This window comes from Lycorma delicatula, chromosome 12, assembly GCF_047948215.1.
Source record: "Lycorma delicatula isolate Av1 chromosome 12, ASM4794821v1, whole genome shotgun sequence".
In the NCBI taxonomy this organism is placed as follows: Eukaryota; Metazoa; Arthropoda; class Insecta; order Hemiptera; family Fulgoridae; genus Lycorma; species Lycorma delicatula.
Window position 1 is genome coordinate 29,747,111 of NC_134466.1, and position 17,375 is coordinate 29,764,485.

The 17,375-nt window shown below is 28.3% G+C and overlaps 1 protein-coding gene across 3 annotated transcripts in view; it reads left to right on the forward strand.

Moving 5' to 3' along the window:
- Nucleotides 1-17,375, forward strand: part of LOC142332914 (FERM, ARHGEF and pleckstrin domain-containing protein 1-like) — a 410,843-nt gene that overhangs the window by 332,096 nt on the left and 61,372 nt on the right. For all 3 annotated transcript variants that reach the window (XM_075379617.1, XM_075379618.1, XM_075379619.1), the window contains exons 13-15: nt 8,119-8,320; nt 9,755-9,857; nt 14,638-14,727. In XM_075379617.1, coding sequence (XP_075235732.1) covers nt 8,119-8,320; nt 9,755-9,857; nt 14,638-14,727 — 395 coding nt within the window. The remainder of the gene's footprint in view (nt 1-8,118; nt 8,321-9,754; nt 9,858-14,637; nt 14,728-17,375) is intronic.

Here is a 17,375-nt window from a genome sequence, read left to right on the forward strand (position 1 = left end):
AATGAATTAAAAATGTAAAAGTTCAAATGTACAAATAATTTACAGAAAAACAAATTATTTTTAGTTAAACTATTGAAATTGAAACTAAACAGTATTGAAATATTTCTTAACAAACACCAAGATTATAAAATAATAATTTTAGTTTGAATAAAATAATAATAATAAAAAAATTAATTTTTTGTAAGAAGATAAACATAATATTTATAAGAACTAGAATTATTTTAAAACATTTTAAACAAAATAATATTAAATTGTTAATAATAAATGGAAAAATGTCACTCTTCAAACTAAAATATTTTCATTCAAAATAGGAATAGTCTTGAGTAACAAATTTTTAATTTATCTTAATTTTCCACTTGAAAATCAGTATCTTGAACAAATTCTTCAAAATCATCTGTAAAAGTTTGCCCTTCTTTTGATGTCAAAAAAACTTTTAAAATTATTATGTATCAGTAGGAATGAGTCTCGTTGATTTTAATAAAAGTATAATTTTCACTTTTGACATTAGGCAACAGGCATAGTCAATTTAATACAAAGTTCTATCGATTATTGTTTAACTATTTTACAAATGTTTACTTTTTGAAAATCATTTCTTGTCAGATCATTCTTAAAAAAAGTTATGCTGCTTTCATCTTTAACTATTTTTATTTCATGGCTTCTCAACCAGTTTACTTTCCTACTTTCCATATCTTTCTTTCTGTCTGCAACAGTTTGAAGCGATGGAGATTCTGATTTATTCATTCTGTTAACAGTAAATCTTTCATTATTTTTATACAGTTTTCTATCAAGTGGTGTAGTAGACTCTATGTCAGCATATAATCTTTGCAGAATTTTCAATTTATACTTGACAACTTGTAAATCGTATAAATATATATCTTCTGGTACTAAAAATCAGAACAATATTTTTTGTAATGACTGGTGATGAACCAGGTAGTGTTTTAACAGGAGAACAAGTTTAATACTTTGAATATGTCCCTGGCAAGAATCAGATCATAAGCATAGTTCATTAACTGAAGCTTTAATTTTTTTTAAAAATATACTTAAGTAAACGCCACCCCACCTTTTGATTCTATGTCCATGTCATCTTTACGCACCAGACATTAAATATGCCTGCCTTTGTACTTCCATCATGAATACCCAAATTGTATAAGCTTTATTGATGTTTGTATCATGTTAACTGGTTGACTCATTTTTGTATAACATTAATAGTGTAACTGATTTAAAAGGGATTTTATTGTTAAATTTGTTTAATTCTAAATAGAACAGTAAAGCGATATAATCAGAAATTTTTTTTTTTTAGAGTACGAGCAACTTTCTTTTCAACCAGAATATTTTAGATTTAAAAAACACCTGTACTTTGTATTTTCAATATACTTCAAAATTTCACCAAAACGTAACCTTCAAGCTTATATAATTAATTATATCATCTTGAATTTTTGGTTTTATTAATTAGATTTTCAATGAATGAACAGTTCATTATTGAATAAAATAGGTATGTGTGTGAACACGTTTGTCTCTGATTTTGATTTGATTTCAGCATTTGAATTAAGCATCATTAGGAAATTACAAAAACACGAATGGTTGCATTCGGCCGTTGGGTTCTACTCATAATAGCTGTAAAAATTAAAATTTTGTAATAATCATTGCTCAATAATGGTGTAAGCTGTCAAGTTGGTTCAAACACTCTAATGTTAGTTTTACTGAAATGCATAAAATAAATAAATATCAATTTTTTTTGTAAGTCAAGTGTTAGACCTCCAAGTAATGGAAAAACTAACTTTTTATTAATTGAAAAGCCATAAAACCACCCAACCATAAGATAAATTATATTAACTTAGCATATGTAGTATAAGCATAAGTTAGAGATAATAACCTTGTTATAAATGAATTAATAATCGAGAGAACAGTAATAATAATAATGTTTGTTCGGAAAAGTCTTTCTTGACTTTTCACTGATAATTGGTTTAAAAATAAAATTTAATCATACAGTTTAAACTAATTTTTTTATTTGTATTAAATGTATTATGTTTTAATGTGTCAAACCATTTACCTTGAAAAATAGTTAATTTTTAAAATTTTTTATTTATTAATCATATTGGTCATTAAAGATATGGTTTAGTTTACTACATTGTTTGTTGAAACAAGAAACATGGTAGATAAAAAACATGGTTATTTTGCTAACTGCAATTCTTTTTATCATAGAATATATTATTAATAAATGGTAATACAATACAGTAGAACTGTATCTAATGTTTAAGTTTGATTGTTTTTGAGATCTCTTATTTTTTATTTTTACTTTACAACCTTCAATTTTTTTTGTTTTAATGTTAATGTTTGAGATGTTTGAATTATTGTGAAGCCAACAGGTTGTAAGGATGCAGTCCTTCTTTTCAAAGGTTAAATGACGTTTTAAATTTATGCTATGTATTATAAAAATTTTTTGAAGTTTTTTTTATTAATGTATATATTTTTAAGATTATAAATAACTAATTTTGTGTATTTACTTTCATATTTTATCTCTCTTGTTTATATATATTTTTAAATTTTATAAACACTTTACATTATGCTTCTGAATTATTTCTGGAAATATTCAATTAATTTTAATTTTTGTAAATTTCCCACTTATTTCCACATACTTCTTTTATATATTTTGTTAATATTATAAGAATATATTTATTTATTAATTAATGGGAAATGTTTGAGACATTTTTATGAAAAAAAACAATTTCATGATAGGCAATTTAATTTTATATTTTTGTTAAGTTTGTGCACTGATTATGGTCATTGAATGTGATTGTATAAGTCTGTTTTTAAAACAAGAAAAGTTCTAGTATTAGTTTTTATTTTAAAATCAATATAAAACATGGTTATTGGCAAAGTAATCATGTATTTTGCAGGCTGAGTATTAATTCTGTAGTGTAAGTTTCTTTTATCTGTCAATATAGCAGTCTGATTATAATAATATACATACATTCTTATTTATGAAAATCTGATCATCTTGTTCTAACAGGTCATATACTATTTGATACTTATTTTAAACTATAAAATCAAACTTTACTTTTATCCAGTTGTTATTGGATTGCATATTGACCTTCACATAACATCCTATGACCTTCATATATCATTGACCTTCATATAACATCGCCTTTCTACCATTTCTAATTGAATTTTTCCTATCTCAGTTTTGTTTTTCAGGTCTTTTATTCAATTTATCCATACCTCTTTCTTGGTCTTCCATTAGATCTTCTTCTGATTATGTTTAAATATCATTTTTCTATTCTTCCACTTTCCTTCTTGTAAGTCTCTGAATCTCTTTGCCCTGTTCAGTTCTCTTCTATATTACTCTACATTGTAGGTCTTCACTTATGCTAAATTTCTTAACTCATTTTCTCCACATTTTTTTCTACTATCCTTGTTAAGAACTATCTCAGTTGTCTGCATTTTTACTTTTTTCTTGTATGACTACATTTCAATAATTTTTCATCGATATGGTTATTAACTATTGGAATATTGTTCATAACAACAGTAGTAAGTTGTGCAATCTGTATGTATGAAATATTTTAAGCTTTGTCTCTTTAGAGTAAATAAAGTAGGAGACATACAGAAAATTGGCTTTTTATCACTCATATATCTGACTGTCTGATTGTTCTTGTGTCACATAAGAACAGCAGAATAGATTTGAATAAAACATTCTGAATGAATTTATTTAACCATAATTGAATAAAATCTTTGTTAGTGTATGTCGTAGTTCACAATATATATATATATATATATATATATATATATATATATATATTGTGATTATATATATATTTTGCTTTTTTAAGCCACTTTAACTGTTCAACTTATTGTACAGCCACTGGAGGCAGGAGAAAATACCTGAGTATTCTGCCCCTTAACATTGAGATCCCACCTATATTTATATGTAGAAATAGCATGGTTAGAACTATATTCGCAGAACTGAAAGTTTAAAAGGAAACAGGAGAAAGATGGTATGGAAAAATGGGTGGTGAAATAGGATGATCTCATTGGAGATCATTCTCTAATGGATGGATAAACCTGTAATGGATTGTTAATTGTTTTACTTGGATCGTGTGTTGGTATTTATTTCTTCATAATACATTATACTATTAAAATTTGTAGTATTTAAAAATTTAGAATAAATATTAGAACCTCATTTTCCTATGGTGGAAGTCTGGATGAATGTTTATAGTTTAATTTGATAACATACTCCAGACTTACCAGAATTCAACTGTATGAAGATGTTCCTGAAGAAAGCTTGTATCTGTTCTAAGTATCTAGAGGAAAACAACCTTTTGCACCATTATTTGGTCTGATAAAAGCAAAATTGGTGCTATATAATTTATTATTCCCATTCCACGTAAAAGTTTTTTTAGGGATTGTAGTTAGAATAGATACCAGCTACTTAGAGTCTTGAAATACTTGTTCAGATGGGAATGCTGGTCTTGATTTGTATGTAAATTCTGTTTTGTTTTTGCACTATCCATCATTTTTATTTATTTGTGATCACTTCATCCCATGTCCCTTGTCCCTTTCTTTTGTCTTTGGCTATGTGTTTCATAGGGATTCATACTTAAGACAGAAACTTTTAAAATTACTGTGTGCATGGTATTCAATTTTATTGTTTGTTGACAACAGAGGCCCTATTTATGGACCTACCGGGGGAAGTTCTGTTTTCTCCCTAGCAACTGTACAAAAAGTTCAGCCTGCACTTGAGATGTTTATCAAATAAAGTCAGGTTTTTTAACACATAAATACAAACACGGATAATTTAAAAAAAAAAATTTTACTTTATTACATGGTAAATTGTATTTACCTGTATAACACCAATTGTAGTTTAAGTTTTTAATTTATATCTTACATAAGTGTGTAAAATTTTCGTAGCTGAAAGATTGCTGTAACAATTATTATTTTCATTACAAAATTCCAGTATTCATTTTTGACATATTTTACTTTAACAGTTGTCAAGCAAAACGTTTTTAATTAAAGCATTGTCAGATAAAATATCATACTTCCATTAAATACTGATTAATAAATATATAAATCAAATTATTTAATGCATTAGCTGCCTAACTTTGTATAATTGATGTGTAATATTGCTCTAATGACCATAAACAGTGCATATATATTCATTCTTATCTTTATTTATGGTTTATTTTGTTAAAGCATTTGTCATTTGAGTATTTAAGTTAATTCATTCTTATAGATGTTGTGGAATGACTATTTGTCTGTTAATATGAACTGGGCATGTTGATAAATTCTATGTTTCTTTAGTTAATTATGTAATGTATGCATTTAGATATTTTTGGATTAAAATGCTTTGTGGATATGTGTGTGTGTGTGTGTGTGTGTGTGTGTGTGTGTGTGTGTGTTGTATGTATGTATGTATGTATGTACACACACACATTTATTGATTTGTATATAATAATACTTGGTTTTATTTATTGAGTACAGCTTTTTATTAATTGTTGATATAAACGTAATAAAATCATGCTAAAGTAGTTGGCAAATCAGTCACCTGTAAAGAACATTTAAAAGATATAGTTTTCCCTACTACATAATAACTTTACGCGACCTGTTAAAATATCTTTGTTGGTATGATAAGGAATTGTGGACTACAAAAATTTCTTTATGAAATAAGTTATTGGAAATTTATTACACAGTATCAGCATAAAATTAGTATAAGTTTGAATTTAATAGATTAGGGATTAAATAAGTAATAAGTTTTATGTCTGTGTAGAATGCAGTGCAGGTGTTGTGTATTATTTACCTGTATTGTTTTGCTTGTCACGCCTTTAAGCAGCTGTAAAGATTTTCACCACTTTTAATAGAAAATTTTCCTTCCTTCACAATTCTTTTTCAATCTTTTTAAAGAGTAGTAATGGTGATCTAAAAAAAATACATTAACAAATAAAATTTTCAGTTCAATATTTCCTCTTAAAAAATATATATCTTACAATTCCTAATTTAAAGGATATTTTTGCTCTTACAGAAAAATAAATTTAAAAAGGTACACCTTGATAAATTTAGTATGCATAACAAATAACCTTTCAGTAAATCGTGAATGAATTTAGTAGTCTGAGCTTTTTTAGATACCAAAATTCAGAAGTTATTCCAGTTAACACAATTATTGGTATGAAGTATAGTTACCAGAGAGAAAAAAAAGTAGCTTGATTTAATTTAAGTTAGTGATTATCAGTCAATATAGTCATTAAAAGGTCTAAAGATACCTGGCATTCCTAAAGTTTAATTTCATGAATAGCTGAATTTTTTTGCAAATGTTTTTAATTTTTGATAGATAATTTGTGGACAGTAGTCTCGAGAGAGCTCCAAAGATTAAATCAATGAAATTGAAATTTTCCTAGTCTCTTCGTGTAAAATTGATGAATATATCTGCTAATATTTTCCCTTTTCACTGTTTGCTATTTATTTAAATTGTTTATTGCCGTGACAGTTGAGCTTGCTTTATAATACTTTGTCAAATAGTTTGATGTACAATAAAGCAGTTGAGTTCCTCATACCGTGATATATTTATTTCTTTTATTGTTATGTTATTATACTGAAATTAAAAAAATTAAAATTCAATTTTTATAATTACCATACTGCACTTAACAAAAACACATATATATTATTATAATATAGAATTTAAAAGGATTTTATTTATATCTATGTTTTATATATTATACATTTATAATCATATTTGTTTAGGGTAGTTGGATTGATTTAAGAATATTTTTGGTTTCTAGTAAATTATGATATTTTGTTAATTTTTGTTGTTTAATTTTTTTACTGGTTTGCATGATAAGCAATAACAAATTATTGCTTTTATTAAAAAAAAAAAAAACACCCATGGATATGATAGAATTTTTTGTTTTATATATATATATTTCTATAATATATATATATACTTTTTCCCTTTAAATATTTTATATTTACTGAAATATTTCAGTTCGTAATTTATAATTTTATTATTTTGTAAATATGCATGTATATAATGATATGTATTGCATATTTTATAGAGGCATATGCTGCATTTTATACATTGGTTTGATTTTTGTTTACATAAAACATTCATTTGTTTATTTTTTAAATAACTTAAAAAGTTTGTGTACATGTGTGTGGATACATGCACATACTTTTTTATACATGTATATGCATGGGGTTTTATCATTAATTATATTTTGTTAATGTTAATACATAGATAATTTGGTACTGTGAAACAACAAAATCTGTGGTCAAAATAGAAGTTTGATTGGGTGGGAGGCAACAGGCAAACACTTGCATACTAAAATTACTAGCTTAGATAAAAACATGTTACTGCAACACAGATTTATACCAATTATATAGAATTTTCAGCTGTAATAAGTTGAATTCAACATAAAGAATTCTATTTTGAAAAAAATATTTGCAGTAAAGTATAGGCTGCCTTTATTATCTGATAAAAATAAGTAATACATAAATAATGCATAATTTATTTTTTTGTAATAAATAAGTTATTTACTAGTGAAAACATTATTAATTGCATCCAGTCATCATTCACTATGTATATACGCAATAATGCTACACCTTGCAGTATTTCTCATTGCTATGATCAAGCATGCTAGATAGATTTTAAAGTGAATGTTTTTCTAGTAAAAAATAATTCAGAATTTAAATGTCAATGTAATTCTTGAATTTAGAATATGCATATATCACAAATTAAATCTGTGAATATATTTTTCTTTAAACAAAGAAAGAATTATGTGCTAAATTGATTGTTTGTAATGAATTATAGAATTTTTTTAATTAATCAGATTTTCCACAAAAGGTTTCATGGTATCATGAATTATCATCATCTTTAACTACTCAGGATTTTATATGTTACATATTCTATGTAACATATGTTTTTTGTAAAGTACAACTACTGATGAAAATCAGTTCAAGCATAAGCATTTTTTATGCTCCTTCATTAAAAATACAGAACTTGTTGTTACTCAGTACACTACTCAAATTAATACATTTTTTGCTACAAATTTTTTTAAAAATTAAATATTATTCCTGAATAAGATATTTTTTTGAAGTGGATAATACATTGTTATATTTATTTTGTTTATTTAGTTGATGGAATGGCCAAAGAAGTTGGAAAAGTTGTACCGACAGTTCGGACGAATGGAACAGCATCAAATATGATATCAGTCACACCACCTGTGAAACCGTCATCATTGGTAAAAGAGAATAACAATATTGTTGTTGCATTAGTATCGACTCCAAATCATAAAACTGCGAATGGAACTTCACATTTAAATAATCATACCGGGAGGTGAGTAACTATTATATATATTATTTAGTAGGAATGATTTGAAAAATGATATAAGGGACTCAAAAGCGCTCTTGCTTGATTATGTAATAATCCTATTTTATTTTATTCTGTACTTCGGTTGATCGTATTGATATTATATTTTTATATATATATACCGGGGCAGAGGCGACTCAAAAATTTTAAATGAGATATACGGTCATATGATCTACCTATTTTGAAATCAAAACCTATATTCTTTTCTGTTTTACTCATTTACAAAATTTCCAAGTTTCTAAGCACTATTTTCTAAACTGCATAGTAAATGATTATAAAGAAGCTTGAAATGTTTAGCTTAATCTAAATTGGAGTTCTGTAAATCAGTAAATGAATAGATGAACATGAAAAATTATTTTATTGGAAGTTTAATATAAAAGACATTGTAATAATACTGTGTAATACAACTATATTCTTTTTGTTTAAAAATAAAATGTAATAGTTTATTTTTAATATATGGTGTTAAATGGCTTATGTAATGGATGTCCCAAAATTATAGGATTTGGATCTGCACCCGTTCAAAATTTAGCTAACCCACGAACTGAAGCGAGACTAACAATTATTTTGATCGGTTACTGGAAAATCAACAAATAATTTTAGTGAAAAAAATCTTTACCAATGACTCATATTTCCACCTTAATGGGTATGTTGTCGCATTTGGGGCATAAAAAAGCCTCAGATCATTCAAGAATGGCCTATGCATGCCCAACAAGAGACAGTTTGGTTTGGGTTTTATACTGGTGGAATGAATGGGCTTCTTTTTTTTTTTTAAATGATGGAAGGACAGCGCCTGTCATAGTGAAATGATACTGGATGTTTTGAGGCCTCATTTGGATGACATGTGGCTATATCAGGATGGCATTACTTGCCATATGACATGTGAAACAAATCACTCGTTATCGTAGAAATTTAATGGGCAACTCATCTTGTGCAACATCAAAGCAACTAGATAACCAAGATCATAAGATCTCACATCATGCGATTTAGTTTTCTGGGAAAGTGTAGGTTTATGGTGCGATTCCTGAATTGAAAGCAGGAATTTTAAAAGTTAGAACAGCATTGAGTTGCAGTAATGTAAAATAGTGATTCAATATCTTTTCAGAAGAATCGGAAAGTATCAAATGCATCTAATTATTCAGATATCCCATTCTACATTTAATGTCCAATGTTTACCTTTTCAAATAATGTGATAACTTTTCCAACTATTAAATAAGTAAAATGGTCTGTCTTAAATTAAATCCAGCATTTATTTTGGGACATCTTATATTTATTCTATAAATATGTTTGTTTAAGAGTTTGTTTAAATATTTCCTGTAAATGTCATTTCCCCAAAGTTATTATGCTGTATTATTCTTATTATTCTGTCATTTTTATTTTATTTTCTTTTTTCTGATTTTTCAGTGAAGTTTGTACATCACCAGAACTAAGTCCATTAAAGACTATAAAAGATGACTTACAGAGAGGCAGTAGTGAACATGTCGCGGAAGTTGAAGTTAAAAAGAAGGTATGTTTTATTACATTAATTGATATATATTTTTTCTCACCTTGGCTCATAAAGCAAAATTATTTAATCTGTTTAGTTCAATGATTTGTACCCTTCAAAATAGACTCCTTCTGAAGTAACATACATACCAGAGAGGTTTCAATTGTTGGAAGCAGTTTTTAGTCATTTTTACTGAACATCATAAACTACTTGTCGCATTTCTTTTGATCTCTTCCCTGTTTTCAAATCTCTTTCCTTCAAGCAGAATTTTAAACTTTGGAAAGAGCCAGAAATTGGGGAGAGCCATGTTTGATGAATAAGGAGCTTGTTGCTTGATCCTGTGTTTTGCCAAGAATCTGTTGTGATACATGGGCTGGATTGTTCTGATGAATGTTCAACCTCCATTGTCCTAAACCTGGGATCTCCTAGTCGAACAGCATCTCTTAGCCGATAAAGAACAGTTACATGGTACTCTTTTATTGACTATTTGTCATGTAGGAGCATACATGTGATGAATAACAACCTGGGATGCACATAAGAAATTTGACAATATTCATTAAATTTTTTACTTTTATGCCAGTTTTTTTTGTATATTTCAAATATGTAAACCGATATCTGTTCTGTTTGCTTCTTGGCCCGTACATCTTGATTTCCTGATTTTACATCCTTAATCGTATGATTAATTAATACCATTTCATAAAATATAGCGTCCACAATTACAACTCCAATAGCAAAATTGTGTATTATGAGAAGGCTCTCCTTTAATTTGTCTTTTATGATTTTGTTGATCAGGATCCATTTAAATTTGGTAGAATCTTTAAGGTTGTTATTTTGCCACATTATTAGGTATTATATTGCCATTTTGTAAAAATCTGAGACTTTCTGTCAAAATTAATTTACTACAGTGTCAATTTTTAATTCCCCTTTTCAATTTCAGTAGTACCTATTTGCATAAAAATTTGATGTTCATCTGTTTTTTAGTTTTTTTATAATGTCCACATAGATAAAGATAAAAGCAACTTCATTGGCACTCTTTTTATCAGATTTAATTTTAAGCATAGCCACTTGAAATACAAACAGCAGGTACACTTCATACAAAGGGTTATAAAAAAAATCTTGTATTATTGTAGGAAATTTTGGTGGCTGCTCATTAAAAAGTAGATGCAACCACTTGAAAATGTATGTCTGCCAAATGGCAGATTCTGGGCTCAGAAAATGAGTTTTACCGTGTCACATGAATTTTTTGTATTCTACATCAACACTTTCACACAATTCTTTCAGTTTCGTGTTTTGAACCATACCTATCTAAAAAACATTCATAAATTTTCACCATCACAGCCTAAATATTAATCATCATACATCAATAGCATGCTGTACAGAATTGTGCACGACATCTACATTACACCGTACACCAATGAGTGATCAGTTTAGGTCTGCCTCAGTTTTTCTAAATACATTGTTTTCCCATGTCTCTTGACTCTCCCAAAATTTGTGTTTGTATTGTCTGCAGACAGGCACATTACTTTCTTTAGTAACCTGTTCTTTTTAATGAATCTGTTATTGTTTCTTTAATAATTTCCGTCATTTCACCAGGAACTGTTTCAAAGTGAATCATTTTTGTTTTCACACCTTGTGCTGATACATAGTAAGAAGTAAAAATGGGCATTAACTTTAAGTCTTTCCTATTGGATGTGTCAAAAGTAATGGCCACAAAATTGGTTTCGTTCAGCTATTTCAAAATGGATTCTAAAACAAACAATCCAATGACATGAACAGCGACTGTCTCCTATTTAGTGTGTTCTTGAAATTTAGGATCGTACAAATTTTTAATTAATTTAGACGTGCAGTCAGATAACCCATTGAGTTGGTCTAGTGGTGAACACGTCTTCCCAAATCAGCTGATTTGGAAGTTGAGAGTTCCAGCATTCAAGTCCTAGTAAAGTCAGTTATTTTTACATGGATTTGAATACTAGATTGTAGATACCGGTGTTCTTTGGTGGTTGGGTTTCAATTAACCACACATCTTAGGAATGGTCGAACTGAGACTGTAAAAGACTACACTTCATTTACAGTCATACATATCATCCTCATTCATCCTCTGAAGTATTATCTGAAAGGTAATTACTGGAGGCTAAAACAGGGAAAGGAAGAAAGACGTGCAGTCTGATGAATTAAAGCTCAAATCATGCATTACAGAATGAAAAGAAAACTTCCTTGGTTGCACATTGCAAATCAGAACAATAAGGCTCTTTTTTTTAAAAAACAACATTTTTAAAAATGTTGCTGTGGTAGATGTTTGCTTGCTACCTACACAGGTCCTGTGCTTTTCTTTTTTAATATAGGCTTCCACATCTCCACGGCCTTTATTTTTCACAGAAAAAGGTGTATTGGAAATTTTTCAGATCACTGAATTTGGAAGTGCTCTCTTTTTAAGAAGGGCAATTCAGTCTTTAATTTCTTAGAAAATTTGAACTTCCATTTTTTCATATTAAATATTATTCACAATTGGTACTAATGGTAAAAGTAATATGTTAAGCTTATTGATGTGTTTATGCTTAAACTGTTTATGGTATATTTACATTTTTCTTACTGAGTATTGTCCAATTTCAGCAATAGTTGTAATGAATGAATAACGTTGCACAATTCTCACCATTAGCAATTCACAGACTAAATCAAATTATTGAAATAACACAGGAAGCTGGCAACATTGTTTGATACAATGCGATGCCCACTTAGGGAAAATTCATCCCCCACTGCAAACTCCCTTCCACTCCACATGAATGTTAGGCAGCAAAACAGGTTTTGTAGGGCTGTTTTTTAATAAACGCAGTTTTTTTGTCACTGAAAACAACAATTGTAAGCTGATTGAAGATTATTTTGCATTGCTTTTCATTAATATTTATGGTTTTTGTATTTAAGTTTTATGAAACCTGAACATTTCTCAGCTCTAGACAGTGCCTCAAAACCTGGATGGTCCGGGTGAAATCTGAACATATGGCAAGAGTATATATGAACCATGGGTCTAGCCATACACCTCATATCCTGTTGTTAATTTCACAAAACAAAATCTCTATTAGCACATTGCAGCTTGACTTAAGCAGCTTGCTGTCAGTTTTCCTATTGATCATGAGTGAGAAGTTTTGGGGTAAATTTTGCTGATAGGTGCCACATTCTGAGATCTTCTTCAATCAATTGCCCTGAGCCAAATGAAATTATACTTCATCATATTTCCTTCATCTTCAAGCTCTCTGATTACACTGATCAACATAAAATTTGGGACTGAAAATGGAGTAGGTGTTCTATATAGTATTTTATATGCTGAATCTGAATATGCATTCCAAAAAACCCATCACGTAACTTTAAGTTACAATCCCTTAAATGTATTAGCTCCATCGTTCGTGCAACAAACAGTACGAATACATTAGTACATGTGCATGTTTGCTTATTCACATCTGATTTATATTGTGATGCATGCCATAGACCTATATTTAATACATAACAGTCGAATGATTTCATTTCATTTCAAACCAGACATGTATAGACTTGTCAGTGAGTCAATTAATGAGTAATTCAACGTGTTAAAATTTTTTTCAGTACGAGTTCAACTCTTGGTATGACTTGTGCAGTGTTCTTTAGTTGTGGTAATGGTTTTATCATATACATATTAAAAAGATTGTTTCATAAGTGATGCCATAAATTTACTGAAAAATTTTATGACAACAACTTTTGTTATTTTATTGAACATTAAGATATGTTAAGGGTTTGTGTATGTGTGTGTGTGTACTTTTACACAGTTTTGCGCTGTGTTTTATTGCACTCCATGATGAAACATTTTTATGAAGTATTTTAAGTAATTAAGTATTCATAAATTAAAACTTAAGTATATTTATAATTAAGTAAGTATTTCTGTAATATATTCATACTTTTATTCTTTAAAATATTTTAAATTTTACAATGAATTAAAATCTAGCTTATAAAAATTGTACAAATATTTTTTGTTACGTTTGTGGTGAATTCATCATGTAAAGACAATGAAAACTAGTATTGAATCTGCTGAACCTGCTTACAAACATTATTTTGACTGTCCCTTGGGAGACCAAGGTAAATCCTGGGCTCCATATGTAGCATGCATCAAGTGCTATGTTAAACTAACCTTGTGGTTAAAAAGAAAAAAGAACATACCTATGATTAGCATACCTATGATTTGACGAGAGCCTACTAATGCTTAATAAATGTTTACACCTTTCAATTCAAACAATAAAAGCAGTATTACATATTCAAATATTCGTTCTGCTACGAGACCAGTACTTTATGGTGCTGATTTACCGATTCTGATTGCTCCAGCTTCTTGGAAAGAAATTTCTGATTCTCAGAAGACTCAACCGATGAATCCTAAACTTCAATAGACATTAATTACATTCCAGAAGAATAAAATACTGAACCTCTCTTCATCACACAAGGAGAACTGAACGACCTAATTTGTGTCTTGTATTTGTTGAAACAACATGCAGAACTCCTAGATTCATGTCTTAAAGAATGGAATTTATTAAACAAACATACTAAGATTTCAGTATATAGAAATCGAAATTGGCGTTTATTTATAGACTCATCAAAAAAAAGCTTAAAGCCTTAAACATGTATTATTATTATTATTATTATTATTATTATTATTATTATTATTATTATTAACTAAAATAGGAATTCTATTTTAAACAATTTGTTTAAATATTAATTATTTAATAACCATGTACAGTAATTTTAAATTTCAACATTTTATTGATTTTGTGTTTATTTTACACAGAGGGTACAAGCAGATCGAGCATATTTCATTGCTAAAGAACTTCTTATGACAGAACGAACTTACAGGAAAGATTTAGAAGTAATCAATTTAGTAAGTATTAATGTTACTAATTTATTTATTTTATTTTTTAGTCTTTATTCATAATTTATTATTATTTCTTTAAGAAATGTTTGTGTGTAACAAAAAAACTGCTCAATTTAACAAAAAATTTAAATATTACTGCCTAAAGTGAATTCATAAAAAATTATTAAACATTTTTGTACAAAACAAAGACTTTTATTGAAAATAAAATTGTACGAGAGATGGGTAAAAAAATAATTTACACCCTTGCTGTGTTCTTGAATAATGGGTATCATAGAATGCGTGATTGGAATGATCTTCAGTAACTGGCGCATTAAAATTAGAGAGATTGCAAGTGAACTAACATCATTTATGGTAATATGCTTGCAATTTTTCATGATCAGCTTGGTTACTTTAAGATGTCTGCACGATGGGTCCCACATCTGTTACCGACAACCACAAACATCAACATTTGTGTCTGCTCTTTGTTTTCTTCAACATTATTCCAGGACTGGTCCACAGTTTTTGAAACAAATCATCACAGGGGATGAGAGCTGAATGCTTTATTACACTCCTGAGACTAAACAAGCATCACATGAATGGAGACACAAAAATTCACCGCAGCCAAAAAAATGTGAAAACATCCCTACTTGTTCGAAAGGTTATACTGACAGTCTTTTTCAATTCTGAGGCAGTTTTTTTACAGTGGATTTATGCCTCAAGGAACAAAAATCAATGCTGAATCTTACTATGAGACTTTAAAAAAATTGCATAAAGCCATTAAAGATCGAAGACCTTGGGAGCGATGGCGTCGTTTTTCTTCACGCGAATGCTACTCATTCAGCTCATGTGACGAAGGAGTTACTGCAAAAATTCAAGTAAGAAGTATGGTCTCATCTGCCTTACAGCCCTGACTGAGCGACTTGCGACTATCACCTGTTTGGTCCTTCCAAGTGAGACCTGGGAGGGAAGCGTTTCACTAATGAGGATGAACTGAATGAAGGAAGCAGTCATTAAATGGTTGAAGGAAATTGGAAAAAATTTTTTTGAGAGTAGAATTGAAAAACTTGTCACAAGGTATGGAAATTGTTAGAAAAAGTTGGTGATTATGTCGAAAAAAATAGATAAATATATGTGGTTTTTTGTTCAATAAGAAAAAAATTGTCGTATAAATATGTGTTTGTTTCATACATGTAACTTACTTTCTGATCGTCCCTCGTATATATTGCATTGTAATATAATGAAAATTCAAAAATTTTAATATATTCAAATTTAAAAAAAATAATTTATGGTTGAAATATGTTGTACATTGAAATATATATATTGCTATAATTAACATACCTTTTGTGATATTAAGTGTAAGACTAAAGTAACCTACTGGCTTACTGATTTGTTAAAAAAAGAAATCTACTGAATAAATTGATTGAAACTTAGTGTGGAAACACTAAGATTGGTGTAAATGCTATTTACATCCAGTTGTTGAGTATAACTGAGATTGCTCGTGATATTAAGTGACAGTATTGTATAACATCTAAATATAACCTAGATTCATGTTATGTTTGTAGTAATGTTATTTTTCATGCTCAGTTTTTATATTTTGGCTATTGATTTGTGAACAAATCTGGAACCTTTAGGACTTCAGAAAGAAAAATCTTTTCTTTGAAAAGATTAGTGTGAATTATTGACTATTGGCAAAATTCCAGCTGACCAGCCAAATGAGAGATTTAAGATAGTCTAATTTTTTAGTAAAGTAGAGGTAATTAAATGCCGTTTCAGCTGGATAACAGGAAATTCTCTCAATTTTTTAGCCAAATCAATTAAATAACTGAAAATAATATTATTTATTTTTTTTTTAAATCCAATTTTCCTATTTTGTTTAGAGAATAGTAATTTTTTTTTCATCTTCACACATTCTTTAATCACTTTCAGTGCTGAAAAATTTGAAATCTAAATATATAAATATATTAAATTCACGAATGAGAACACATGTAATTATTATTAAAATTGTAGTCAGAAAATAAAACGAAATAATTCTTTAAAAAATTCAAACACAGTTTTTGTTGTTTACAACTGATCAGATAAAGTAGATTATTTTGAATGAGTAACAACTTTTCAATTGTTAAATATATAAAACAGTTGTTATTCCCTTTAATTTTATTATCAAATTAATTTGTTTTTTTGTATGTTATGATATTAATAGAAAATTATCTTTTATAGACAATAACATTAAATTTACTAAATCATATAATAACTGGCTGAAGAAGTTGATAAAATAGATATGATCAATAAAAATAATGATATTAAATTTATTAAAAGAACTTCTAGGTTATTTATCCCTTACATTTTCATTTTATTTATGATTATTAGTGGATTTCCAAGGAACACTACTACGCTCAGTGTTTTTTTTAATGTACTTATGTATCATTTTTTTTCTTCTGCTCTGCTGAACACAAATCTTAACTGATTTTGATGAAACAGTAGGGAGTGGGATGTAAACCTATTGAGCATAAAGCGCTATTGATTTTCAATCGAATCACAGGAACTGGAGTTAAAGCCAAAAACAGGGTTTTTGGGTTTATTTTCTTAAAAATAAACTTTTTAACAGATAAGGCTGGTTTGATCAACTGTTTGTATCAACTGTTCTATACAAAGCCTATGTAGCACTGGTGAAGCATACA